General features: G+C 55.2%; 2 protein-coding genes across 2 annotated transcripts; both read left to right on the forward strand.

Moving 5' to 3' along the window:
- The first annotated feature begins 214 nt into the window (after window positions 1–214).
- UNG (uracil DNA glycosylase) lies at window positions 215–4,348 on the forward strand. The gene is made up of 6 exons (XM_033076225.1): window positions 215–515; window positions 594–689; window positions 1,424–1,521; window positions 1,877–1,965; window positions 2,273–2,451; window positions 3,106–4,348. Exons 1-6 carry the CDS (start codon window positions 237–239, stop codon window positions 3,244–3,246), a joined length of 882 nt encoding a protein of 293 aa, XP_032932116.1. The 5' UTR covers window positions 215–236; the 3' UTR covers window positions 3,247–4,348.
- A 1,050-nt stretch (window positions 4,349–5,398) lies between these two features.
- On the forward strand, window positions 5,399–26,320 carry ACACB (acetyl-CoA carboxylase beta). Its single transcript, XM_033075801.1, is given in 60 exon segments — window positions 5,399–5,443; window positions 5,445–5,723; window positions 5,725–5,761; window positions 5,764–5,815; window positions 6,484–6,584; window positions 6,587–6,609; window positions 6,884–7,022; window positions 7,259–7,368; window positions 7,488–7,569; window positions 7,974–8,072; window positions 8,346–8,455; window positions 8,716–8,826; window positions 8,982–9,191; window positions 9,490–9,543; window positions 9,545–9,661; window positions 9,892–9,943; window positions 9,946–10,052; window positions 10,234–10,397; window positions 10,914–11,064; window positions 11,178–11,281; window positions 11,880–11,961; window positions 12,639–12,734; window positions 12,736–12,785; window positions 12,855–13,005; window positions 13,134–13,268; window positions 13,651–13,797; window positions 13,874–13,903; window positions 13,905–14,063; window positions 14,369–14,469; window positions 14,548–14,697; window positions 14,699–14,840; window positions 15,154–15,267; window positions 15,350–15,463; window positions 15,819–15,908; window positions 15,993–16,111; window positions 16,337–16,474; window positions 16,865–16,964; window positions 17,055–17,162; window positions 17,341–17,397; window positions 17,949–17,990; window positions 18,059–18,274; window positions 18,357–18,512; window positions 18,795–18,998; window positions 19,438–19,593; window positions 19,850–19,972; window positions 20,285–20,554; window positions 20,876–20,973; window positions 21,118–21,238; window positions 21,404–21,514; window positions 21,731–21,874; window positions 21,955–22,075; window positions 22,210–22,306; window positions 22,467–22,563; window positions 22,775–22,910; window positions 23,164–23,341; window positions 23,456–23,568; window positions 24,049–24,203; window positions 24,361–24,531; window positions 24,999–25,135; window positions 25,251–26,320. Coding segments are annotated over 60 exon segments (7,203 nt in total). The 3' UTR covers window positions 25,378–26,320.
- Window positions 26,321–27,707: the final 1,387 nt, after the last annotated feature.

Below are 27,707 nucleotides of genomic sequence, written 5' to 3' on the forward strand. Positions count from 1 at the left end.
ATGTCGCTGTTGCTAGGTAGAAACCTCCCCCAGCCGCGGCGAGCCAATGGGGAGAAACAAACATTTTCCCGCTGACCAATAGCGAGCGGCCGTTTGTGCTCGCGCTTGTTGGGCGGGGCCCGCGGGGCTCGGTGGCCAATGGTGGCGCGTCTTGTGTTTTGCCGCGGACCGGCCGCGTGCGGCGGGGCCGCCCCTGGGGCGGGACCTGCTCCGCCAGGGCCCGACCCTGATCCGCCATGGTCGCGCTGGTGTCGCGTCCCGCGCTGTTCCCGCTGTGCTCCGGCCTTCTCCGCAGCCACCCCTTTGTCCGCTCCTTGCAGGTGAGCGCCGCCAAGAAGGCGAAGGAAGCCGGCGATGAGGCGAGCCAGGCGCTGAGCGCGGAGCAGCAGGAGCGCATCCGCAAGAACAAGGAGGCGGCGCGGCAGCTGCTGGCGCGGCGGAACGTGCCCCCGGGTTTCGGCGAGAGCTGGCAGCAGCAGCTGGCCGGGGAGTTCTCCAAGCCCTATTTCGTGGAGGTGAGCGGCATTCCCCGACCCCCCCATCCCGCTGCGAGCGGCCGCTGAGCCCCCGCTGAGCCCCCGGTGCCCCCGCAGCTGATGGCGTTCGTGGCCGAGGAGAGGAAGCGCTACACGGTGTATCCGCCCCCCGAGCAGGTCTTCACCTGGACACAGATGTGCGACATCTGGGATGTGAGTAGAGCCGTGCTGGGGAGTTTGAAACCGGGGGTGGGTGCACAGACACCTTCCTTTAGTGTTTGGTCCTTTAAACTTGGATCCCATGGGATGTGGATGTTGTTGTTTGGCTCGCCTAACTCATAAATCCAGCTTTGCCTTTCATATCTGATACCAAACTGTGATTTTATTGTTTTATTACCCTCACAAGCCACAGAACTTCCTCTGATCCTTTTGATCTTTTTTTTTCTGGTTTACCAGCTTAACCTAGTTCACAGTTTTTTGATCTTGAACATCTTTTTGCCTTTTAATTGATCAGTAAAGGATTGTAATGAAAGGAAAAAAAACACAACACAAGGTAATGTCATTTCCAACAAAGCCTGTCAAAAATATCCCAGCAAGTGTGGCATAAAGATGACATGGGATGGAACCTACTTGGAGAATAACAAGGTGTTTTTTTGTGACTGTGAAAATGTTCGTGTTCTGCACTCAAATTTTATTAGTTATATTCATTATTTTGGCAGCAAAGCCATAGGAGTGCTAATCCTTAGTGTTGGGTGTGTTCTTTAGCAATATATATCTGGGATTTAGCAATAGATATCTGGGATTTAACTTCAGTTTCTTGGAGGGGTTGGTTTGTGGCATTTTTTTGTCTCTATTTTAGGATAAAGCTCATTTATAAGCTTTTTTCCCCCCATTCTCCGGGGACTAATGCTGATTACAATTCAGTGCTAAGCAAGGTCTGCTTTCAGGTAAAGGTTGTCATTTTGGGACAAGATCCATACCATGGACCTAAGCAAGCTCATGGGCTCTGTTTCAGTGTCCAGAAGCCTGTTCCACCTCCCCCCAGGTAAGAAAATTTGCAAAATCCCTTTTGTTCCTTAATTATTTGCAATTCTGTGATGCTTGGGGCTGGGAGCCAGAAAATGGATGTGAAGTGGTTTGCAACTACTTAAATTTGAGTTGTACATCAGCTGGAAGGACAATTCTGTGTAGTTTTGGTGATATTCTGGATGTAAATTTTTATTTACAGTCTCATTAAAACTTCCAGGCAGACACACAGAATCCCTGCTACCTTGCCTCTGCAAATGGCTTTATTATCCTAAATAATAAGATTAAAATTAATGCTGCTTCTTGCTTGCTTAGAGCAATCAGTGGTGCTGCTTGCTCTTGTAATAAAAATCTTCTGCTGGTTTTGTTTGCAGCTTGGAAAATATTTACAAGGAGCTCTCTGAGGACATTGAGGGCTTCACCCACCCTGGCCATGGGGACCTGACGGGCTGGGCCAAGCAAGGTGAGCTCAGAGACATTCAGTGATGTGCCCCCTGTGGAGCAAAATGTAAAAAACAACCCTGTGGTTGGAAATAATCCACCTGTAGGACAGAAAATCACTTCTGAGTGCCTTAAAATAAAAATTTGCTTCAACAGGAAGAAAGCAGTTTGAATCCCAGAATGGTTTGGGGTTGGAAAGGAGCTTAAAGCTCATCCAAGGGACACCTTCCACTAGTCAAAGATGCTCAGAGCTCCTCCCAGCCTGGCTTGGGCAGTCCAGGGATGGATGAACCCTTTGTTTCAGCCCTTGGATGTGCTTTGTTTGCCAGGAGTGCTCCTGCTCAACGCGGTGCTCACGGTTCGGGCTCACCAGGCCACGTCCCACAAGGAGAGGGGCTGGGAGCAGTTCACAGATGTCGTGGTGTCCTGGCTCAACAAGAACCTGCATGGCCTTGTCTTCATGCTCTGGGGAGCTTATGCCCAGAGGAAAGGCAGCTCCATCGACAGGGTAAACCTCCTTTTCCTCAGCCCTTCCCTCTCCCTGGATTTTCCCTCAGTTCGGTGAACACTAGAGGGCACTTCCCTTACAGAATTGGGAATTTTCCCTGCCTGATCTCTGTCAAATCAAGTTTTGCTTCTGCTCCTGCTTAGCCTTTGCCAGAATTAAGCAAGAAAAGTGGAGCAAGTGTAAGCTCCTGTTGTCAGCAGTGTCTCTCAAGGACAGAGCTGTTTTTCCTAGCTAAGGGCTCGTGAATCAATGTGAAATGTGCTGGTGGGATGACAGCAATTGTGAAATGGCAGGGCATTTATGTCTTTGCTTAGTGGGACACAAGTCTTGATCCTTGTGGCTGGTTCTTTGGGTCTCAGGCTGCTGCAGGAGGGGGTGTAAGGGAGATCAGACCTGTCCTGGAGCAGGAGGAGGAGAAACGGGGATAAATCACACCTGGTCTGGAGCAGGAGGAGGAGGAAATGGGGTAAATCACACCTGGTCTGGTGCAGGAGGAGGAGGAATGGGGTAAATCACCTGTCCTGGAGCAGGAGAAATGGGGATAAATCACCTGTCCTGGAGCAGGAGGAGGAGGAATGGGTGGTTAAATCACCTGTCCTGGAGCAGGAACACCAAAACCCTCAAATCTAACAAATGTTTTCCTCTCGTTCCCAGAAGCGTCACCACGTCCTGCAGACGGTTCATCCCTCGCCCCTCTCTGCCAACAGAGGGTTTTTTGGCTGCAGGCACTTCTCCAAGACAAATGAATTCCTCAAGAAATCTGGGAAGAAGCCCATTGACTGGAAAGCACTCTGAGCTGGGGCTGAGGCTTGGGAGCAGCCCCTGGCTCAGGGGTTGGGGCATTTCTGAGAAACTCCTGCTGACCTGAGAATTCTTCTTTGGGTGTTGATCAGTGAACAAATGACCAAACTTTCAGAGATGGTTATATTTTTTGTTTTAAATGCTTATTTTTCAAGAGCATGTTGGAGTGTTTGATGGACAACTCTGCTGCTGGAAAAGATCTTAGCCTGGTTGGAACACCAGAGTTCTGTATTAATTTGTGTTCACTGTGGCAATGGGAATTTCTTTTCAGATTCTGGTGAAGGGATGTTAATTCTTACTAAGCTGCTCAGCTTTTTTTACATGCCCTGCTGTCTCCTTCCCACACAAATCCAGTTTTCCTATTTAGTAGAACTGACTCCATGGGAGGAAAAGGCTTTTGTTTTTAGCTTTTTGCTACAGATTGATTACAAAACTGGCTTCTCATGGCTGTAAAGAAAATACATGCTCAGGAGTGTTGCTTGGGGTGCCCATGATCTCAAGATTTTGGGATAAATCCACAGGGAGGCTGTCACCAAGATTCTTTGAATTTTTTGTTGGCATTTAGACAGGAAAATCAGAAGGTTTTAGGTTTTCCTGGGTGTAATCACCTGGATGAGAGGTGAGCTGTGCTGACCAAGGACCTGGGGGTATTTGCTGATGGCAGCAGCAAACATTTGTTCATTGACATCTTCCAGCTAATGGAATGATAGTTGCAAATTACTTCAGATCTTTTTAAGATCTTAAAAGAGGGAACTTTATGCTTTGCCACCTTGGGAGCAAATTAAAGTTTCCACCTCCTGTTGGCAATAACTGTTAGGACTTCCAGGAGGAAGAGGTGTTGACTTCACACTCCTGGGTTTCCAGCCAACTTTGTAATTCCTTTAATGGAAGTGAAGAGCTCTTTTTTTTTTTTTTTTTTTTGTTAATTACACCAATTGTTTTAGAATATCCGTGTAACCCTTCCTCTGATATTCTCTCTGAGGTAACACTATCACCAGTGGTTTACACTGTCTGTGCCTTGCTGTATATGCTGTTTGGTTGGTTTTTTTTTATCCCCAGAGTGTTTTTTTTAATAAAAATTACTTTGTTTACATGATCTTGCATCGGTACTTTAACACGGGGGGGTGGAAAGGGGAAGTCCCTGTTCCTCCCAGGGAGCCAAACCCAGGAGCGTGTCCTTGTCCCCGTCCCCGTGACCAGGCACAGGGCCAGGCCACCTTTGTCCCCCAAGGATCGGGTGTCCCCCTCCCTCTCCCCACCCTCATCTCCAGCACAAGTTTTCCAGACGCGTTAGCAGAGAAATATTTGTGTTTGACGTGACCATCACGTGCAAAAACCCAACTGGAACAGGCCGGGGGGGGAAGGCCCGTGCTTCCCTTGGGGGCGGCCCTGGCACCGCCTGGGCTCCGGAGCAGGGGGGGACAGATGGACACAGGGAGTGACCGGTGACACCGGAGTGACCGGGGAGCCCCGGAGGGACAGATGGACACAGAGAGTGACCGGTGACACCGGAGTGACCGGGGAGCCCGGAGTGACCGCCGGGGGCTGCCGCGAGGGGGCACGGGGCTGGCGGCCATGGTGAGGGGGGCGAGGGCTGAGGGGAGAGTGAAGGGCTGAGGGCATGGCCCGGGGCTGAGGGGAAAGTGAGGGGGAGAGTGAAGGGCTGGGGGAAAAGTGAAGGGCTGAGGGTGAAAGTGAAGGGCTGAGGGAAAATGAAGGGCTGAGGGCATGGCCCGGGGCTGAGGGAAAGTGAAGGGCTGAGGGGAAAATGAAGGGTTGAGGGCATGGCCGGGGACTGAGGGGAAACTGAAGGGCTGAGGGGAAAGTGAAGGGCTGAGAGGAAACTGAAGGGCTGAGGAAGCCGCTGCGCTTTTCCCCTCACCCCCATGCCCGGCTTTGACGGGGATTTGGGGGGTCCCGTTCAGTGCCCCGCGGTGTGCGGGCAGAGCTGGGGGCCGTCCCCATGAGGGGTGCTGTGAGGGCCGGGCAGGCGAGCCCGTGTCAGCCCCGCGGCTCCTGCTCCGGGCAGCGGAACCAGCCCCGGCTGAGGGCGGCCGGCAGCGGGGGCTGCGGTGCTGGAGCTCCGGGGACGGGGCTGTGGTTTCGGCTGTGATTGGGGTTCTCCCTATCCCCCCAGGGCCCGTGAATGCTGCCGGCAGCGCTGCTCCTGCTCGCTGTGCTGCTGCTCGTTTTGGCCAAAAATGTCCAACTCTGGGTGCGAGCAGGAGAAGGAGCCGGAGGAGAGCCCGGCGGAGCCGCCCCCCTCAGGCGGGCCCGCGGCTCGGCAGAGCCCCCCGGGCCGGCAGCCACAGCCGCAGCCGGGGCGGGCCGGGCGGGGGAGCGCGGAGCACGAGCAGCTCGCCGTGTACAACCCCGCGGCGCTGCGCCGCCCGGCCCTCGCCAAGTTCGTGCTGGGCTCCTTCGATGAAAACTCCTCCGATGATGAGCTGATGGCCACCGCCTTCAGGGTGGGGCCGGCGGCGCAGCAGCCTGGCCGGGGTGGGGGGTACCGTCCCGAGCCCCCCACCGTGAGCGCCCTTCTGGAGCCCAGCGCCGGCATCAGGTGCGGGTGGCAATCCCCGATGGATGGAGCGCGGCAGGGCAGGGATGTCCCGCTTAGGGAGGGAGGGTGCTTGTGGTGGAGTGTTGCTGTTGGTAAAATTGGAGTGCACACGTGCTGATGCTCCTTGGAACCCCAAAGTGATGCCACTAATCCTGCTCCCTTTGAGGGGGGAGAGCCAGCGTCCTTGGCTGTGTGACAACAGTGCGTGAGTGTGGCAGGGACCAGGGCATGGGGGTGCCCTTCAAAATCTCTAATTTGGATGTGGGGCAGCTCACTCCGTGCTGGCTGCACCGGGCAGCTCCCATGGGAGCGCAGCTGACATCCAGAAGAAACAACTGGAAGCTAAATGCTGCTGCCTGCCTCCTCGGCTGCTCTGCTCCGGCTAAAAATAACAAACCTTTGGCGGCAGGGACGTGTTGTGACACTCCAGAGCCCGGCGGTGGCTCTTGCCACGCTGGGTTTGAGGTGGTGCTGCCAGGAGTATCCCTGCTGCTCTTCTGTCCTTCCACAAATAAGGAATTCCCTTATGTCCTGCCTGAGTCACATTGTAGATGTGGTTGGTGAGCTCTGCAGGACAGGCTTTGCAGGGGGTTTGGGGCTGGGGGAGGGCTCATTGCAGTGGCTCTGGGCTCTCTGGGCTCAGTGACAGCCACCACATCCCACCACAGGCCCAGCATGTCGGGGCTGGATCTGTCAAAGAAGAGCCACAGGAAGATGACCTGCAGCGGGATTTTTTCTGTTGCTTCCCCAGCTGAGTTTGTCACCCGCTTTGGGGCAACCGTGTCATCGAGAAGGTCTGTCCCCACATGTGCCTTGCTTGCTCCTGGTAGGGGTCACTGCTTTTTGCAGGGACATCTTTGAGCACTGCCCTGTGTCCGCCAGGCTTGGAGCAATGGCAGCCCAGAGCTGTTCATATCCATGGCTTCACTCACTTTGATCAACACATCCCCTCTGCTTTGCTCCACACCCATCCCTTGCCCCTGCACTGCTGTCCCTTGGGGTAGCAAGGCCAGGGCTCACCCTGCCACCCCCTGTCCCCTGTCCCCTGTCCCTGTCCCTGTCCCCCAGGTGCTCATTGCCAACAATGGCATCGCTGCTGTGAAGTGCATGCGCTCCATCCGCCGCTGGGCCTACGAGATGTTCCGCAACGAGCGCGCCATTCGCTTCGTGGTCATGGTCACCCCTGAGGACCTCAAGGCTAACGCAGGTAATTCCTGAAAATATCCCAGAACGGGACATCCCTCCCTGGGGGTGAGCTAGGGGCAACCCTTTCCTGCCTGGCATGTGAGGGCTCTGCCCAGCCTGGAGTCACACACTTTCCTCCTGCACAGCCAAATCCAGGAATAAATAATTTTTCCCTGCTCCAGCCTCCCCAGGGTGGAGGATTTGGGAAGGGAAGCACTCAGGGATCTGGCTCCCAGCACTCCCTGTGCTGTCTTGCAGAGTACATCAAGATGGCAGATCACTACGTGCCTGTCCCTGGAGGGACAAACAACAACAACTACGCCAACGTGGAGCTGATCGTGGACATTTCCAAACGCATCCCAGTCCAGGTACTGGCCATTTGTGTTTCTCCCACCTCCTTGCCCCTCCTGCTGGGCACCCCAAAAGGGGGTGATGGGAGATGCCAGCACAGGGGGAACACTCCCACTGTTGCTTCTCCTTGTGCCAGGCGGTGTGGGCTGGCTGGGGACACGCCTCAGAGAACCACAAGCTGCCAGAGCTGCTGCAGAAAAACGGGATAGCTTTCCTAGGTAAGGTCTCACTGCTTCTCTCTGCTGGGTGTTGGGCTGGTGTGTGCACTCACAGTCACTGCCAGGCACACTGCATTGGGAATGTCCCTTTGGTGCCTCTGGCATGCCCAACCCATGGAGTGGCAGTCCTCAGGAATCCTGCTGTTTTCTGGGTTTTCCCTGTGATGTTCAGGCTGATGCAATGTTCACAAAGGAACATTAGGTGGGAGCAGACCTGCTGGGATTCCCAGCCTGAGCTCTCCTTGGAGAAGGGTTGAGCTTTTGTCCTGAGCTGGGCAGTGGATCTGGGTGGGGGTTCCTGCATCCCCAATCCTTGCAGAAGGATTGGGAGACAGAGACTCAGTGATGTGAGGATGGCCTGGAAGGGTTGGACACCCCCTCAGCCCTTCTCTACCTCTCTGAAGGTCCCCCAGTGATGCCATGTGGACACTGGGGGGACAAAGTCGCCTCCACCATCGTGGCTCAGACCCTGGAGATCCCCACGCTGCCGTGGAGTGGGAGTGGTGAGTGCCTCCTCACAGCCTCCACACCCTCCCTGCTCCCCCCTTCCCTCCTCCCTGCCCCTCCTTCCCCCCAAAACAAGCACCAGGACTGGGGTCCTTGGCCCAGCTGGCCACATATATTGGGAACCCCATCTCCAGCAGCTGATTCGGGCAGGGGGATTTTGGACATGGGGTACATGGAAACAATGATGGAATCCTCAGCTCCCTGGGCACACCCCAGTGTGCCACCCCAGCCCATCCTGGTGGTGACCATAGCCCTGGCCATATCTGTAGGTTTGGTAGCCCAGTGGTCTGAGGAGGACCAGAAGCTTCAGCAGGCCATCAGCATCCCCCTGGAGACGTACGCTCAGGGCTGCGTGAAGGACCTGGAGGAAGGCCTGGAGGTAAAGCTGAGCCTCTAGACATCTGCTTATCTCTTGCCCACCATGATTCCTCCTCAGAGCCTGCCTGCCCTGGCCCTTCTGCCTTCTGGCCTCCCAGCACACACCACAGTGACACAAGGCTGTGCCAGCAGCAATTTGTTGCACTGAATTAATGCTACTTGGGATAATCCTGCTCAGGGATGCCTGGAGTTGTGTGGGCTGTCAGGGTGGTGGGCTGGGGTCCAAAACACTCCAGTCACCCCAACCCCTGACCCTCTCAGGTGGCCATGAGGATCGGCTACCCCCTGATGATCAAGGCAGCAGAAGGTGGCGGGGGCAAAGGCATCCGAAAAGTGGAGGCAGCAGAGGAATTTAGTGCCTGCTTCCGGCAGGTGAGAGGTGCCTGGAGCCCCCATCCCTGTCCCTGTCCCTGTCCCATCCCAGCAGGGTCCTGCTCCCACCGGGGCAACCTGCCACAACTCTGCCTCCATCGGTGGGCTGAATTTCGGGAGGTGATGCTGGAGCACGACTCTCTCCCCCGCCGCAGGTGCAGGCGGAGGCGCCCGGATCCCCAATTTTCCTGATGCAGCTGGCGCAGCACGCGCGGCACCTGGAGGTGCAGGTCCTGGCAGATGAGTACGGCAACGCCATCTCCCTCTTCAGCCGCGACTGCTCCATCCAGCGCCGCCACCAGAAGATCATCGAGGAGGCGCCGGCCACTATCGCTGCCCCCTCTGTCACCGAGGTGATGGAGAAGGTGGGTGACCTGATCTAGGGGCGGCACGAGGTTTTAGTGGGAAACTGGGCTGGATTTATTGGGGTTTTAAGGAAGGGAGAGACCCCTGAGATGAGCAGGAGTCCCTTTCCAGAGTGGTTGGGCACAGAAACAGCTTCCCCAGGGAAGCAATCACAGCCCTAAACGAGAGTCCAGGGAGCATTTGGACTTTCAGGCACGTGGTGGAGGCTTTGGGAGTGTTCTCTGCACAAGCAGGAGTTGGATGCCCAAGCCAGGATAGCCGTGAATCCATGACCCAGGGATTTCCCCTCTCCCGCAGTGCGCTGTCCGCCTGGCCCAGATGGTTGGGTACGTCAGTGCAGGCACCGTGGAGTAATCTGTACGGGGAGGACGGGAGCTTCCACTTCCTGGAGCTGAACCCCCGGCTGCAGGTGGAGCACCCGTGCACGGAGATAGTGGCAGACGTGAACCTCCCGGCTGCCCAGCTGCAGGTACCTGCACACACCTCACTCCAGGGGTGTTAGAGGAGGTGGTTTGGGCATTTAGGGAGGAGCACTGGGCTGGAGCCTGGCAGAGGGAAGCTGGCCTCATATCCCGTGTGGAGGTACATGTGAAAGCAGTGTGGCAGCTTTCCTTCTACTCTGGCTTCCCACTAGGAGCTCTCCATTCAGGCTCTCTGTTGGTGTCTCCCTGGCTGCTCAGGCCTTTGTCTCTCCTGCAGATTGCAATGGGCATCCCCTTGCACAGGATAAAAGACATCAGGGTGCTGTATGGGAGAGCCCCTGGGGGGACACCCCCATCTGCTTCCACAGCCCCTCCAAACCCCCCATGCCCAGGGGCCACGTCATTGCTGCCCGGATCACCAGCGAGAACCCCGAGGAGGTGAGCTGGGGGTCGGGGTGGGGACAAGGGGACTCTGCCACCTGTGGGGTTGAACTGGGCATGGTTCTCCCCAGCCAGACAGTGTTTCATGGGATTGGTGCAATCCATGGGGGTTCCCCTTCCCTTCTTGCTGCATGAATTTCAATCCTGACTCCTCCATCTCTGCTCTGTTTTGGCTCAGGGTTTCAAGCCCAGCTCGGGGACGGTACAGGAGCTGAACTTCCGCAGCAGCAAGAACGTCTGGGGGTACTTCAGTGTGGCAGCAGCAGGGGGGCTGCATGAATTTGCTGATTCCCAGTTTGGACACTGCTTTTCCTGGGGAGAGAACCGGGAAGAGGCCATCTCGTGAGTGTGGTGGGATGAGTTGGAGGCTGTGTGTCCTTGGGAAGAGTGTGTGAGCTGGGAAAAGTGATTTTTATTTTACAGGACCAGAACAGTGCTGCTGTGCTAAGCACCTGTCTGTCTGGCCAAAGCCAGAATTTTTTTGGAATATGGTGGTGCTGTGGCCCCAGTTCATCACCTGATCCTCAGGACATGTTGAAGTCATCTGCTGAGCATTACTTAGTGCCCATGAACAGCAGTGTCCATTCAGCAGTTTCATCCAGGGCTGTTTCATGCCCAGGTTGGATAGGGTTGGAGTAACCTGGTCTAGTGGAAGGTATCCCTGCCCATGGCAGGGGGTGGAACAACAGAATTTTTAAGGTCCCTTTCAACCCAAACCTTGCAGTGATTCCACTCTGTAAAGGTGCTGGGGGCTCAGGAGCTCATCACCTCAAAAGCTCAAGCTCATCACCGGTTCCCTCTGCTGAGAGCCCAGTGCCACCTTCTCAGTCATTAATGAAGGGCTTTTCTCCCTAAAAGGAACATGGTGGTGGCCCTGAAGGAGCTGTCTATCCGTGGGGATTTCCGGACCACGGTGGAATACCTGATCAAGCTGCTGGAGACAGAGAGCTTCCAGAACAACGAGACACACACGGGCTGGCTGGACCACCTGATTGCTGAGAAAGTGCAGGTGGGGAAAGGACTTTCAGAAACAAGGGAAATGATGGAATCCTGGGCACACCTGGGGTGACCACTGCCCTTCCTTGGGGTAAGACCCAAACCCTGTTATTTTTGCCCCCACAGGCAGAGAAGCCAGACACGATACTGGGCGTTGTGTGTGGTGCTCTGAACGTGGCAGATGCTGCTTTCAGGACGTGCATGACTGACTTCCTGCACACTCTGGAGAGGTGTGGAGTGGGGGCTGCCCAGGGGGGGCTCAGTCATGTGGGGGACACCTTCCACCAGACCAGGTTGCTCCAAGCCCCATCTAAGCTGGTCTTGAGCAATTCCAGGATTGGGGCAGCCACAATGGAGAGCTGAGTGTTGTTCTTCCGGGACATCTTCCTTCCGTTTCTGCTTTGCAAATTTAGTGACAGTAGCACTGTGACAGGCAGGGACAGGGGTATCTGCTGTGGCTCACTACTCTGGCTCCTCAGCTATCACTTTGTCTGGACACTAGGAAAGGCTTCCTATGACTGGGTAAACAACTTTCAAGAGAAAGTGGCTTGGCTGCTGTGCAGCTTGCTTTTGTTGTTGAATATCAAGGTTATTCCTCCAGCCTTGGAGGGCTCCCGGGGCTCTCCCATGTCCCGTATCTGAGTGTTTTCCCGGTGCCTGGCCTCCCTCCAGATCTGGCTGTGCATGGTGCTCATGTGGGCCACTTAAAGCTGACACTTGTCCCCTCTGGTCACCATTGTGCCCTCCCACCAGGACTGGGAGCACTGCTGACATCCCACACTCTTGGTGAGGCTGGGAATGGAGTCTGATCCCTCCATTGTGTTTCAGGGGCCAGGTGCTGCCAGCAGCATCCCTGCTGAACATCGTCGATGTGGAGCTCATCTATGAGGGTGTGAAGTACATTCTGCAGGTGAGGGCAGGGCTGTGCTCCTCCCAAACCAGCCACAGTGCTTCTCAAGGGGTCAGGGACATGCTCCTGTCCTGAGGGAGAAAAGTGAAATAAATACAAGCTTGTCCTTTAAAAATGAGCAACATAAAAATGAGGTTAATAACCTCATAACCTTAATAACCTTATTTTAACCTGACAGACATTTTCATGGACCCTCTTGCCCTGAATTTATTAAGGGACTTAATTTTCTTGCTTTTAAACCAAATTAGTCGGACTTCATGCAAATCTCCTTACTCACGATGAAAGTGGCAGGTGAGCCATGTGGGCTGTGAGTTACACCAACTCTGGGCTGTGAGTTGAGTTAAACCAGCTGTGGGTTGTGTGTTAAAACCAGCTCTGGGCTGTGAGTTACACCAGTTCTGGGCTGTGAGTTGAGTTAAACCAGCTCTGGGCTGTGAGTTGAGTTAAACCAGCCGTGGGTTGTGTGTTAAACCAGCTCTGGGCTGTGTTAAACCAGCTCTGGGCAGAGTTGAACAGCTCTTCGGTGCAGCCTGGGGTTTTGCCTTCTGCCTTCCCAGCACAGCCCCATCGTGTGGCAGCAGCCCGGAGCACTCAGCATGGGGAGGTGCCCCTTCAGCTCCCAGCCTGGCTGCTCAGAGTGTTTTGGAGTTTGCACTGAGGCTGTCCCCTGCCCACAGGTCGCCCGCCAGTCGCTGACCACCTACGTGATCATCATGAACCGCACTCACATCGAGATCGACGTGCACCGCCTCAACGACGGGGGGCTGCTGCTCTTCCTACGACGGCTGCAGCTACACCACCTACATGAAAGAGGAGATCGACAGGTACCCCCTGCCAGGGTCCCCTCCCCGATAGCCAGCAGCCGCCTGGTGACACCTTTCCCTCTTCCGCAGGTACCGCATCACCATCGGCAACAAAACGTGCACCTTCGAGAAGGAGAAGGACCCGACGGTGCTGCGCTCGCCCTGCGCGGGGAAGCTGCTGCAGTACATGGTGGAGGACGGCGGCCACGTGGACGAGCGGAAGGTTTATGCGGAGATCGAGGTGAGCTTTGCAGAAGAGCTGGAGGAGCAGCATTCGGTAAAGACGAACGCTGCAGCAGTGCTGTGATGCTCGTGGGATGTGCGCCCGCGGGTGCTGCTGGCTCGGTGACGGTGTCCCCTCTTCCCCAGGTGATGAAGATCATCATGACGCTGACGGTGGAGGAGGCGGGGCGGGTGCACTACATCAAGCGGCCGGGAGCGCTGCTGGAAGCCGGCTGTGTCATCGCCCGCCTGGAGCTCGATGATCCTTCCAAAGTGAAGCCTGTGAGTCTGCTGGGGGCTGCCATCCCCTTCTGCCAGCTCCCAGCTGGCATCCCGGGAATGTTCCCTAGGGGGCAAAATAGCGGAACTGCCGCGATGGGGCATCACAGTGATGGTCATGCCATGTCTTTGGGCTGCTCTGCTTCTTCAGTGAGCAGGGGCTCACATGAACTAAAAACGTGCATTTATAGCACTAAAATCTCCAGTTTTTCCAGTTATTTTCATGATGAGACACTGGCAGATCCACTATGCTGAATGTCAGGTGTTTCTGCCGTATCTGACCCGAAGCAGAGGTTGTGCTGGTTCCTCTGGGGCAGCTGCAGCTCTCCAGGGCTCCTCCTTACCAACAAGGACAGTTCAACCCACCTCCCTCTGCCCTCTCCAGGCACAGCCATTCACAGGGGGGCTCCCAGCCCAGCAGACCCTCCCCATCACTGGCGAGAAGCAGCACCAGGTTCTCCGCAATGTGCTGGACAACCTGACCAACGTCATGAACGGCTACTGCCTGCCCGAGCCCTACTTCAAGACCAAGGTGGGTGCCAGGCACCAGATGTTTCACCCAGTTGCCATAAGGGCAAGTCCAGCAGCACCAGCTTCTGCTCCTGCAGGTGGAGGAGTGGGTGGCACAGCTGATGAAGGACCCTGCGGGACCCTGCCCTGCCCCTGCTGGAGCTGCAGGAGATCATGACGAGCATTTCGGGAAGAATCCCGCTGGCTGTGGAGAAATCCATCCGGAAGGTGATGGCCCAGTATGCCAGCAACATCACCTCCGTGCTCTGCCGCTTCCCCAGCCAGCAGGTGAGTGCCAGAGGGGGCTCACATCCTCTTAACTGCAGCCAGGTAGGAGTTCCTGCCTGAATTTGTGCTGCCAAGATTTTGTAACAAATGAAATGAGTGAGGGAAATACGTGGAGGTTTATGTTTTCTATGTGTGTATTTGCTTCTATGTGTGCCTTTCTTCTTATATTCATTTGTCACTTTGCATTTTTCACTCTGGAGGGAAAAAGAAACCTCAAGGGGAAGGCTGTGGGTGGAGTAAGCAGAGGGGGAGCTGGCATCTTTGTGCTCCTGAGCCATCCCAGACCCTGTCCCCTCTCCCCACAGATTGCCAGTGTGCTGGACACGCACGCAGCCACGCTGCAGAGGAAGGCTGAGCGGGAGGTTTTCTTCATGAACACGCAGAGCCTGGTGCAGCTGGTGCAGAGGTGAGCCCCGTGCTGCCTGGACCCCTGTCTCCCTCCATGGCCACCTCTTCACACCAAGATGGGCTCTTTGCTCCCCAGGTACCGCAGCGGCATCCGGGGCTACATGAAGGCAGTGGTGCTGGACCTGCTCAGGCGCTACCTGCAAGTGGAGACACAGTTCCAGCATGGTGAGGGCTTGGGGCTCTCTGGGGGAGCTGCAGGGCTCTCTGGGGGAGCTGCAGGGCTCACCCAGACCCTGCCCCACAGCTCACTATGACAAGTGTGTCATCAGCCTGCGGGAGCAATGCAAACCCAACATGACCCCCGTGCTGGAGAGCATCTTCTCCCATGCCCAGGTGGCCAAGAAGAACCAGCTGGTGATCATGTTAATTGTGAGTACAGCCCGTGCCTGAGGCTCCAGGAGAAAAGGCTGGTCTCAGGGAAGAGCCAAGGCAGCTGTGCATCACTTAAGTGTCCATTCCTGCCTCATTATTGCTTTTTTTTTAATTGCCTCCCCTCTGTGGTGTTGTGTGACTGCACTTGGGTCAAAGACAGCCCGTTTTACTGGTTTGGGTCTTGTCCCCTTTGGCTGCATGGGACTGGGGGTGCAGGATGAAGCCATGCCGTGTGAGCCTGGGGTTTGGAATTAAGCCATCCTGCACGTCAAGGAGCCTGAGCTTAGCCATGGTTGATGTGACATTGCAGGACCAGCTGTGTGGCCGTGACCCCACGCTGACAGATGAGCTGACCACCATCCTCCACGAGCTGACACAGCTCAGCAAGACCGAGCACTCCAAAGTGGCACTGAGAGCCCGGCAGGTCAGCCAGCACCATGCAGTGCCCTCCCCTTCCTGTCCCCATCCCTGTCCCCCACGCTCCCAGCTCCTCTGTCCCCTGGCAGGTGCTCATTGCCTCTCACATGCCCTCCTACGAGCTGCGGCACAACCAGGTTGAGTCCATCTTCATCTCCGCTATCGACATGTACGGACATGAGTACTGCCCTGAGAACCTGAAGGTTGGGAATTGTGTGTTTTTCCAGAGGGAATTTGGGTGGCTTTGGGAGGGGCTCTGGCTGTAAGTGCTTCAGTCGTAAAAACAGCTAAAAATCACTGAAAGCCTCGCTGTAGTGGCTGTGTGGAGCAGAGGAGGGGTGCACCCCAGTGCTGCCAGTCCCCATCCGTTGCTCCATGCTCTGGCAGGGAACAGATGTGTGGATCCATGTGTGGCTCTGGTGGTTTCCCCATGGTGGGCTGGGTGTGCCATGGCACCCTAGTGACCAGTCCTGCACAACTCCACATTGAGGGACCCCCCTAAATAGAGCAGGCAGGTCTCACTTCATCTTTGCCCTAAATTTTGCTTTCTTCCTGCAGAAACTCATCCTGTCAGAAACCTCCATCTTTGATGTGCTTCCCGTGTTCTTCTACCACACCAACGAGGTGGTACGCATGGCAGCACTGGAGGTGAGGCCTGAGGGGCACAGAGGGGGCCTGAGGGTGGCATGGAGGTGACAGGGGCACAGTGGGACCCCCTGTGTCCCCTCACAGGTGTACGTGCGCCGAGGGTACATCGCCTATGAACTGCACAGCCTGCAGCACCAGCAGCTCTCAGATGGCACCTGCCTCGTGGAGTTCCAGTTCATGCTGCCCTCCTCCCACCCCAACAGGTACAGGGGGTCTCTCCCACACACCTGTCCTGCTCCCCTGGACATGGTTCTTTTCACAAAGCTCTGGGGTTTGTGTCATCCCCTCTGTGCAAAGCAGGAGCTGCCACCACTCTGTCCCATTGCCAGGGGAGCAGGATGAGCCCTCTCCAGGCCAGGGTCCCCTGTGGGAGCTGTGTGGTGCCACATGGTGCCTCCCCCAGAGCTGACACTTGCTCCCCATGGCAGGATGTCCGTCCCTATCAGCATCTCCAACCCTGACCTGGCCCGGCACAGCACCGAGCTCTTCATGGACAGCGGCTTCTGCCCCACCAGCCAGAGGATGGGAGTCATGGTGGCCTTCCGCAGATTTGAGGACTTCACAAGGTGGGGGTGCAGGGACACGCCTGGCTGGTGTTTGTGCAGAGAGCAAAATGGGATGGAAGAGCCACAGCTGGGCAGTGCTAGAGGCAGCTCCAGTTTCCACCATAGCTGCAAACTGGGTATTCTCAGTATAGTGCTTACCTTGTGGGGACATGAGGAGGTTTTGGAGGACAGGTGGAATGTGGGGAAAGCTTACCTGGCACAGGTTAAAGCCCTCTGCACATGAACAGAGCAGAGCTCAGAGCTGCATTTTGTGGGCTGTGGGTTTGCTGGGGGGTGCTGGGGCCATTGAGCTGATACCTGTGTCCCTGTCACACTGTGACAGTGGGTCCCTTCAGGCAGGGGGTGGGCACAGCGTGCTGGCCTGTGACCCCATCCCTGCTGTTTGGGCAGGAACTTTGATGAAGTGATCTCGTGCTTTGCCAACTCCCCGTCAGACAGCGGGCTCCTCAGCGAGGCACAGGCCACCATCTACGATGAGGAGGACACCAAGGTGGGCATGAAACTGCTGCTGATACTCCCAGGTGGTGCTGGGACAGCAGTGATGCTGCTGCCCAGGGTTGACTGTGGGGTTTGTTGCCAGAACATCCGTGAGGAGCCGATCCACATCCTCAACGTTGCGCTCTGCTCAGCTGACCACGTGGAAGACGAGAAGCTGGTGCCCATCTTCAGAGCCTTTGCCCAGTCCAAGGTCTGTCACTGGGGCTGGACCCTATTTTTGTAAACCCTGCAAGCCAGAACACTGTACCCCAAGGCACTGCCTCCTCTCCACGCAGAGCACCCCAACATGTTGTAATTTAGGTTTTGTTTGCTCCATTGGTGGAGATGTTTAAGCTCTGGTGACTGGTGGCATCTTCTGTTTTGTGTAGAAAAATATCCTCGTTGAATGTGGTCTCCGGAGAATCACATTCCTCATTGCCCAGCAGGTGAGTGCAACTGAGCCTCTGACATCTATAAATACAGACACAGCACTGAGTGATGAATGGACCCACTGTGCTTCAGGAGCTGGGAATTAATTAATGAGCAGTTCAATGAGTGATTAATCTCCTGTATCATCATTTATCCTGCTCATGTTTCCAGTAACGTGGTTCCTGCAGAACTACTCCATAGCTTTAAGCTGCCTTTAGAAGCCATAAGAGTAGAAGCCCAGAGTGGTTTGGGTGGGAAGGGACCTTAAAAGTTCATGTCATGGGGTGGAACTTTCCACTATCCCAGGTTGCACCAAACTCCATTCAACCTGACCTTGGGCACTTCCAGGGATGGGGCAGCCACAGCTTCTCTGTGCACCCTGTGCCAGGGCCTCACCACCCTTACAGAGAACAATTCCTTCCTAAAATCCAATCTAATCAATCCCTCCAGCCCTTTTCCCTTTGGGGTAGAACAAAGCCTACAAGGTTTTTTCTTTTTAATCAGAATTAAAACAATCCTCTGCAGACCAGGCCTATTCATGTTGTCTTCTCTCTCCCTTTTGCTGCAGAGAGAATTCCCGAAGTTTTTCACCTTCAGAGCCAGGGACGAGGTAAGATCCGGTGGGAGCGGTGCCGGGGCGGCGCCGGCCCGGCCCTGGCTCACAGCTGTGCCTGGCAGTTCGCAGAGGATCGGATCTACCGGCACCTGGAGCCGGCGCTCGCCTTCCAGCTGGAGCTGAGCCGCATGCGCAACTTCGAGCTGACGGCCATCCCCTGTGCCAACCACAGGATGCACCTCTACCTGGGGGCTGCCAGGGTGCAGGTGGGCACCGAGGCCACCGACTACCGCTTCTTCATCCGCGCCATCGTGCGCCACTCCGACCTCATCACCAAGGCACGGTGGCACGGGGATCCTCGGGGGCACGGTGAGGGTGCAGGGGTGGCCTGGCCCCTGCTGAGCCACCGCTCCATCACAGGAGGCTTCCTTCGAGTACCTGCAGAACGAGGGCGAGCGGATGCTGCTGGAGGCCATGGATGAGCTGGAGGTGGCCTTCAACAACACCATCGTGCGCACTGACTGCAACCACATCTTCCTCAACTTTGTGCCCACTGTCATCATGGACCCGTCCAAGGTGTGTTTCTCTGTCCTGGAAAGGTTCCTCTGTCATTGCCTGTGCTCAGGACCGCTGCACAGATGGGCAGCTACCCCTCACCACTCTCCCTGTCTGCAGTGGAGAGGGTGGATATCACACCAGGCCCAACCAGGAGGCATGGAGAGACAGAAAGGGCTCACCCAAAGCAAATCCAAAATGGATGTTTGGGGTGGACTTGCAACAGGGCTGCTCCAACCTTGGCATTGTGCTCTCTATGATGTCGCTGGGGTCACTAGTTCCCCTGTGTGCCGCCCTGTGCAGATCGAGGAGTCGGTGCGCTCCATGGTGATGCGCTACGGCAGCCGCCTCTGGAAGCTGCGGGTGCTGCAGGCCGAGGTGAAGATCAACATCCGCCTGACACCCACGGCCGCCGCCATCCCCATCCGCCTCTTCCTCACCAACGAGTCCGGCTACTACCTGGACATCAGCCTCTACAAGGAAGTGAGGGACCCTGGCACTGGCAGTGTGAGTAGCCCCAGCAGTGACTGCAGAACCCAGCCATGGCTACCTGAGTGCTGCTGGCTCTGGCAAAGCTTCTGCAGAACTTCCTGTGCACCTGCAGTGCTGGTCTGCCCAGAACCCCCAGACTTCCAACAGCATTCCCACAGCTGCACTGGTTTCATCTGCCTTCATTGGGTTCCTTGGGGTGGTGCTTTATTCAAAATGTGCTAAGCTTCATCTGGTTGTGTTGCTTGGGTTGATGCTGGTGTGGAGCTGGGAAGTTTTGAGGTGATGGTCAGTGTTAGGGTGTCACTAGTACTGGCAGGACATCAGTGTGACAGTCCCCTCAATAGCTAAAAATGGGTGGAAAATCACCTTGACCAAGCAGGGCTCAGCAATGCTCCAGAAGAAGAGTCACCATGACATCCAGGGAAAGCAGCCAATGCTCTGCTCTCCTCTCCAGATCATGTTTCAGTCGTATGGGGACAAGCAGGGGCCGCAGCATGGGATGCTCATCAACACCCCCTATGTCACCAAGGACCTGCTGCAGGCCAAGCGGTTCCAGGCGCAGTCCTTGGGCACCACCTACGTGTACGACTTCCCAGAGATGATCAGGCAGGTGAGTCTGGCTGAACAGAAAGAGGCTCCAAATTACTGCTCTTCATCCCCACCCTCCCCAAATATTCCCACCTGAGGAAAAGGTCCCTCTCCTCATGCTGTTGAATGAGAAAACAAAAAGAACCCAAGCCCCAACATTTTTGGTTATGTGAAACATTTCTAAACCAATTCTTAGCTCTTGGTATTCCTGAAACTAGATGGTCTTTAAAGGCTCTTCCAAGCCAAACCATTCCAAGCCTCGTGCTGTGTCTCCACAGGCTCTCTTCAAGCTGTGGGGCTCCTCAGATCTGTATCCCAAGGACATCTTGACCTACACTGAGCTGGTCCTGGACTCACAGGGGCACCTTGTGCAGATGAACAGAGTCCCTGGAGGGAATGAGGTAGCAGGGAATGATTTGGAATTGGGCAGGGGAAGCAGGTGGGAGTGGCTGGTGTCTTAGTCTGTGTTTGAAGCTTGGGAGATGCTCCTCAACCGTTTTGTCTGTTGGTTAGTGCCACCTGCAGCTCAGCCCCTGTGTCTCTTGGACGTGGCACTCAGTGCTCTGGTCTAGTTGACAAGGTGGTGATTGGTCAAGCATCGGACTCAATGATCTTGGAGGTCTTTTCCAACCCAGTTAATTCTGTAAATGATTCTGGGACTCTGTGATTCTCTGGAGCATTCTACCCTGTGACCTTGCGCTGTTTCGAGGCAGGTGGGGATGGTTGCTTTCAAAATGAAGCTGAAGACCCCTGAGTACCCCAAAGGCCGGGACATTGTGCTTATCTGCAATGACATCACGCACAAGATCGGCTCCTTTGGGCCTGAGGAGGACCTGGTGTTCCTGAGGGCCTCGGAGCTGGCGCGGGCCGAGGGCATCCCCCGCATCTACATCGCTGCCAACAGCGGCGCCCGCATCGGCTTCGCCGACGAGATCAAGCACATGTTCCAGGTGGCCTGGGTGGACCCTGCTGAGCCCTACAAGGTGTGTGGGCACCTCCCCTCCTGCAGCGCAGGGAACAACAGAGGGTTTATCTGGGGAAGAGATGATCAGAGCTAAACTGGGATGTCAAATTGTGGGATCAGAGCAGAGGGCGAGGCCACACCTGCACCCAGCACTGTGGGGATGTTTCCTTTGGCTTCTCCCAGGTGGTGGAGGTGAAGGTGCCAGTGCTGGCATGGCTGATCTGTCCAGATCTGGTCCCTGAGCTGCTGCACAGCATGGTTTGGGATGGGTTTGGGAAAGGGCCATGTGAGCATGTGTGTGAGGGACTCCTCAACTCATCCTTCTCCTCCTTCCTTGCAGGGGTTCAGGTACCTGTACCTGACTCCCCAGGACTACACAAAGGTCAGCGCCATGAACTCGGTGCGCTGTGAGCACGTGGAGGAAGGTGGTGAGTCCAGGTGAGTCCCATATCCCATGAAACACACGGAGCCACCCCAAGCTCTGCCCTACACCCCACCAGGATGCAACTCCCCCCTTAGCATCCTGCCAGGCACATCATGCAGGTGAGTGCTTCCCACACCATGGCTCCACTTCCCCTGCAGGTATGTCCTGCTGGACATCGTTGGGAAGGACAATGGATTTGGGGTGGAAAACCTGAGAGCTGCTGGCACCATTGCTGGGGAGTCCTCCCGTGCCTACGACGAAATAGTGACCATCAGCATGGTACAGCTGAGGCCCCTCCCCTCTCTCCTGCTGGCTCTTAAAGTCACTGTGGGAGGGTAACAGGGTGCAACAAGGAGAATGAGCCCTTCACAGCATCCTTCTCCAGGTGCTCATGGTGTGTGCTGCAGCTCCAGTGACCCCATGTGTCCCTCTGTGTGTGCCCAGGTCACCTGTCGTGCCATCGGGATCGGTGCCTACCTGGTGAGGCTGGGCCAGCGCGTCATCCAGGTGGAGAACTCCCACATCATCCTCACGGGTGTCACAGCTCTCAACAAGGTACCAAGCTCTGGCTGCATGTTCTCCATGGCACTGTCCTTCCCACCACTACCTGTGTGGGCTCCTTCCCTGTCCCATGGAACATCAGCTTGGACAGAGGTGGAAATTCAGCCCCAGCCCAGAGGAAATTTGCCTGTGCAGAGGTTTGGGCTGACAAACAGAGCAAGCTCCTGTGTCTGCAGAACCCCACGTGTTTCCTTTGGGAACTCTGTCTAGGTGCTGGGACGGGAGGTTTACACATCCAACAACCAACTGGGAGGAGTGCAGATCATGCACAACAACGGTGTTTCCCATGTCACTGTCCCAGATGACTTTGAGGGGGTCTACACCATCCTGCAGTGGCTGTCATACATACCCAAGGTAGGAGGGTGCTGCAGTGTAGAGCTGGGGGATGTCACCCACACCTAGCTGGTGACTTGCCCTTGGGGTCTCCCTTACAGGATAACCAGAGCCCTGTGCCTGTCACTGCCATAAATGACCCTATTGAAAGAGAAATTGATTTTGTCCCTTCCAAAGTCCCCTATGACCCCAGATGGATGCTGGCAGGGAGACCCCATCCAAGTAAGTGAGAACAACCCAAGGCCTCTGCAGCACTGCTCCCAAGTGCACCCTGCAGGTGCACAAGAGGCTCTTGGCTGTGGGTGGATGCTCAGTGCTTGCCCTTGCACCATTCCATGTTTTCCTGTGCTCTGCAGCTCTCAAAGGGACCTGGCAGAGTGGCTTCTTCGACCAGGGCAGCTTCATGGAGATTATGAAGCCGTGGGCTCAGACTGTTGTGGTTGGCAGAGCAAGGTACTGCTGGGAGCAGGGCATGGAGCTGGGATCCTGCACATCCTCACCTTCAAGCCCTGGCTGTGACACTGCTTTTGGGATTGTGGAGAGGGAGCTGCCCTCTGATGGGGCTGGGGTGGAGAGGAGCTGGCCTTGCTGAGCCCACCCTGCCCTGCCATAGGCTGGGAGGTCTCCCCGTGGGTGTCATCGCTGTTGAGACCCGCACTGTGGAGGTGACAATACCTGCTGACCCTGCCAACCTGGACTCAGAGGCAAAGGTGAGTGGGGTACAGCTGGGGCCAGGTGGCATCTGAGAGGAGGCTGGAGGCAGGGGAGGAGGAGTAACCCAGCGTGATCCTTGGGCATATCTTGATTTTCCTTAATTCAGGTGCAGTCAAGGGTGCTGGAGCAGTTTGTTTTCTTCCAACTGGTTCATGCAGCATGCCAAGAAGAACTGACACAGTCTCAGCTGCTCACTGTCTTTTCCAGATAATCCAGCAGGCTGGACAGGTCTGGTTCCCAGACTCTGCTTTTAAAACAGCCCAAGCTATTCGGGACTTCAACCGGGAACACCTCCCGCTGATGATCTTTGCCAACTGGAGAGGCTTCTCCAGCGGCATGAAAGGTACCTGTGCTTGGGCTGCCCATATCCCCATGGTATGACAAATCTCTGTCACCCCTGCCACCCCACAGGGTCCTGGGATGGCCCAACCTAACAGGGTGTGCACCCCACACTGGGATGTGGTTGGTTGGGTTGGGAAGGTCTTTTTTGCAGGGTGCTTTATCTCTCCAGTAGAGAGGGTGGCTTTGGGAAGCTGGGAGGAGGCTGGGGAAGTGGCAATTGGGACACCCAGCCCTTGAGTCCCTTTGGCTTTCAGACATGTATGACCAGATGCTGAAGTTTGGTGCCTTCATCGTGGACAGCCTGCGGGACTTCAGGCAGCCTGTCCTGGTGTACATCCCCCCTCACGCCGAGCTGCGCGGCGGCTCCTGGGTGGTCATCGACCCCACCATCAACCCCCTGCACGTGGAGCTGTATGCTGACAAGGAGAGCAGGTCAGCACCCAGAGCACCTCTGTGTGTCACCCAGAACTCACCTCTGTGTGTCAGCTACCTGGACATCTTGTCCTAGCATTTATTTTCTCATTCATTACCAACCTTCCCTTCCAGGGCAGGCATTCTGGAGCCTGGAGGAACAGTGGAGATCAAGTTCAGAAAGAAGGATTTGGTGAAGACCATGAGAAGGATTGATCCAGTTTATGCCAAGCTTGTTGAGCAGCTGGGTAAGGAAGGGGAATTTTGGGTTGTGGACATCAGTAAGTTAAACACAAGGCTCAAGCACTTTGGTGGCAACCACCAGGAGTCCTTCTGAGAAAACTCTTGATGTCTTTTCTGCTGGTGGAGCTGAGAGGACGTGGTGGTACTTCAGATCACCTGAAGTTATCTCCTGGGGGCTCTGTCAATGGGTTAAATGTGGCTGGGGTGTTCGCCCATGCTTTGAGATGAAGGATGGCCACGGCCACATTGAATTGGTTCCTAATGCATTGGGAGCTCCTTGCCCCCAACCTGCTACAACATGGTCCCACTAAGTCCTTGCAAATGCCATCTCACGTGGTGGACAGTGAGTGTGGTGTGACCTCTTTGTGCCATGGCTTGTGTGGCTCTGCTGTCAGCGTGCCAAGGAAAGTGGCACTGGGTGGGAGCACAGAGGGGACGCCCTGGTGGCATCACGGGGGCGCTGCTCAGCCCGCTGTGTCACACAGGGTCCCCCGAGCTGTCGGAGGCGCAGCGCAAGGAGCTGGACAAGCAGCTGAAGGCGCGGGAGGAGCTGCTGCTGCCCGTGTACCACCAGGTGGCCGTGCGCTTCGCAGACCTGCACGACACCCCGGGCCGCATGCAGGAGAAAGGGGTGATCACGGTGAGCCGGGCACCGGGGAGGGGCTCTGAGCTGACAGGCAAAGGTGGGGGAAGATCCCTTCGCTGTGACATCCCTGCCCCGGGGCTGCTCGCTGCTCTCCATCCCGCCGGAGCTGGGAGCCAGCCGGCAAACCCGGGCTGTGCTCCGCTTTCCGCAGGACATCCTGGAGTGGAAAACCGCTCGCTCCTTCCTCTACTGGCGGCTGCGGCGGCTGCTGCTGGAGGAGATGGTGAAGGGGGAGGTGCTGAAGGCCAACAGCGAGCTCAGCCACATCCACATCCAGTCCATGCTGCGGCGTTGGTTCATGGAGACTGAAGGAGCTGAGAAGGTACCGCCAGCCCCGGCTCCCTGAGGCACCTCCACAGCCAGGGCATGCCGAGGGATCTCACCTCATTCTGCCATCATTCAGAGGTTCCAGTGGTGCCTCCCTGAGAGTTTCAGTGGGTGAGGATGAGTGGTGAAGCAGCCCTGGGCTGGCTCTTCAGATCAGGTGACCCCAGTTGGGTGCTGGTGTTCAGCAATGGCAAAGTAGTCCCCAAATAAACATTTTCTAGCATGACAGGGCTTCCCAGGCCAAAAGTGGAGTTGCAGCATTTGAGCTGCTCTCAAATGACACATGTATTGCTGTGCCCACCTCAGGACATGCAAAGGAACCATGATTTACCTTTTTGCTTTTTAAATGGTTTGCACATAGGGAAGAAAAATCCCATGACCTGGATTTGAGGTTCCATGACAAAGGGGGGCTTGAGCTGTGCAGGCAGCAGGACCCCCTGCCCACAGTGCTGCTTTCTCCAGGGCTACCTCTGGGACAACAACCAGGTGGTGGTGGAGTGGCTGGAGAAGCACATGAAGGAGGAGGACAGCACCCAGTCAGCCATCAGGGAGAACCTCAAGTACCTGAAGCGGGACTACATCCTCAAGCACATCCGGAGGTGAGTGCCTGTGGGAGCTGGGATGAGAAGGAGATCCCTGGCATGGGAAGAGCAGGTGGTGGAGACCAGGCAGTTGTCATTTTAACCTCTCAGGAAATTGCCCTGTACCTTGCAGCTTGCTCCAGGCCAACCCCGAGCTGACCATGGACTGCATGGTGCAGATGGCTCAGCACATCTCCGGGCCACAGAAGGCCCAGGTCGCTCATCTCCTGTCCAGGGTGGACACTGATGACCCCTCCTGAGCTGGGCAATCATCACAGGGTAGGAGAAACACCAGGACATGACCAGACCTCACCTGCTCACCTGGTTCCTCAGCCCTTGAACTGAAGCCTTGGACTCTTGCTCATGTGCCTAAATAAAGGACACCAGTGCTTTTTAAAGTATTTTAAGCCGTGGAGGTGGTCTTGCCATCCATGCAGAGTCCCCTCTGGCACTGGGGGTGCTGCTAGAGGAGCAGCTTGGCAGAAGATGAACTTGTCCTGAGCCAAGCCTGGAATCTGGAGCTGGTGCAGAACTTGGTTTTTAAAAAGAATCCAAAATATTTTCCTGTTTTAGTTGCCAGCCCTGGTCTTGGTCTTTCAAACAAGCATCAGGTCAGACACATCTCATGAGACTGGACAGAGCTGGAGGCACAGACCCCTGGCCAGGGCCAGTGTCTGCCCAGCTGGGTTCAAGCTGATCAAGACCAGGAAATGAGAAACAGCCTCCAAGTGATGCTTTATAGACTGTGAGGAGCAATTTCTGTTGTCCTTCTCCTCCCTGGGGGGCAAAGAGTAGATGTGGCCATGAGTAGCTGAAGGAAAGACCTCAGTGAGCTAATCTGGGAGCTGCTCCTGTGGGAATGTCCAAGGATCCACCAGGATCTGGCTAACCTGAGTGTTCCTCTCACCCATCTTGTGTCCCTTCTGGCTCCTGCAGAGCATGGAGAGGAGGGAGAAAAGCTTCAGGTGCTCGTGCCCCAGTGACCTGCTTCCTCCTTGGAAGCAGCAGAGCCAGGAGGAGCTGTCACCTGCTTGGACCTGTGCCCTGCTGCTCAGGTAGCCTTTGATCAGCTTGGTCATGGAGGGGAAATTCAAAGTTTTCCTGGCTGTGTCATTTCCTCAGCCCAGATTGACCTTGGGCTCAAAAGGAGGAGGTGGCATGGTGATGGGAGGTGGGACACCTGGCTCAAGTGCAGTGCTGGTATTGCCATGGGGTGAAGGTGTTGGACACCTCCTGGGGCTGGGCTGGGGGATCCTCCAGGATGTGTGGGAGGTCTCCCTGTCCTGGGGTGGGATGGGAAGGGTCCTGTGAGTCACTTCCTGGTTGGAATGTGTCATTGCTGACAGGCAATAAAGTGAGCTCAGCTCTCAGAGAACTCCCTGACCTCTGTGTGTTCTGTCATTGTCCTGAGCAGGGCCTGGTGTCTCTGGCACTGGGCACAGGACCTGTTTGAGGTGGGGCAGCTCTGAGCATTCCTCCTGCCAGCCCCTTCTCCCTCCAGAACTTTTCCACAGAGTTTCAGGAACAGGGTGACACCACAGAGAAAGAACTCTTAGAGTAAGTACCTATAAGCTCTTACAGTAAATACCTATAAGCTCTTACAGTAAATACCTGTGAACTCTTACAGTAAATACCTGTAAACTCTTTTACTCTCCTGGGGAATTTGAGCCAAACATCCACTTTCAACTTGGCCATAGTGTCTGTAAAGGGAATAAAACCTGGGGAAGCCCAGCATGACACCAGAGCAGGCAGCACACAGCACACCCAGAATGCCCCAGGCATAGTGCTAAGAAATGTTTATTTAAAAAAGCAAAGACATGGTAGGTGACACAAGTCACAGCAAAGGATCATTCATCACATTTGTCCTTGGACAATAAATTATGGAGCATCATGGTGCCCTTTGGAAGAGGTTGCCATGGAGGGATGCAGTGGGAGGATACAGGCACAGATGTTTCCAAGCCCCTGATCTTCATATTTTCAAGCAAGAAAGTGCCCTTGGGGCCACTCCAGCATCCTCCACCCTCCAGCTTTAATCCATGGATGAGTGTGGGAGAGAAAAGCCTGGGATCCCCTGGATATGGCACCAGGAAATTCTCTGAATGCACAGGAACAGACAAAACCCAAGATATAAATATCACTTTTTGCTCACAGAGGTATAAGTAGGCTAAATGCTAAATTCCAACATATTTCAGATGTTTCATCACATTATTTGCAATGTATGTTAACAAGTACAAAGCAGGGGTTGAAAAATTTTCTTTTAAAAGCTACATTAGAATCAGGTATTTTTAGTTAATTAGCAAAGACTTTTATGAAAGGTACAGTGACAATATTTGGTCTCTGAATTTTTTAAAAAGCATGAGTTTCACAGTATCAAAAGTGCTTATTAAAGAAATGTAGTTTTAAAAACTTTGATGAGATGCTTGTGGTTCTGATGATGAATAATTTAGTGGCTGTAAAACAGTTTTTACTGCAGCATTATACAAATTGAACAGTGCTCAGTTCACATAATTTCTTTTCATAACAATAAATATAAATAAATTTACAAATAGTAATACTGCCTAGCACAAGAATAGACAGAAGCACAATACAC

Source organism: Catharus ustulatus, chromosome 18, assembly GCF_009819885.2.
Source record: "Catharus ustulatus isolate bCatUst1 chromosome 18, bCatUst1.pri.v2, whole genome shotgun sequence".
Taxonomy (NCBI): domain Eukaryota; kingdom Metazoa; phylum Chordata; class Aves; order Passeriformes; family Turdidae; genus Catharus; species Catharus ustulatus.

Excerpts from the sequence above, each read along its gene's own strand:
- UNG (XM_033076225.1), top strand. The coding sequence starts at position 237 with ATGGTCGCGCTGGTGTCGCGTCCCGCGCTGTTCCCGCTGTGCTCCGGC. Across the intron at positions 690-1,423 it reads AGATGTGCGACATCTGGGAT|GTAAAGGTTGTCATTTTGGG; the intron begins GTGAGTAGAGCC and ends GTCTGCTTTCAG. Across the intron at positions 1,522-1,876 it reads CCTGTTCCACCTCCCCCCAG|CTTGGAAAATATTTACAAGG; the intron begins GTAAGAAAATTT and ends TTTTGTTTGCAG.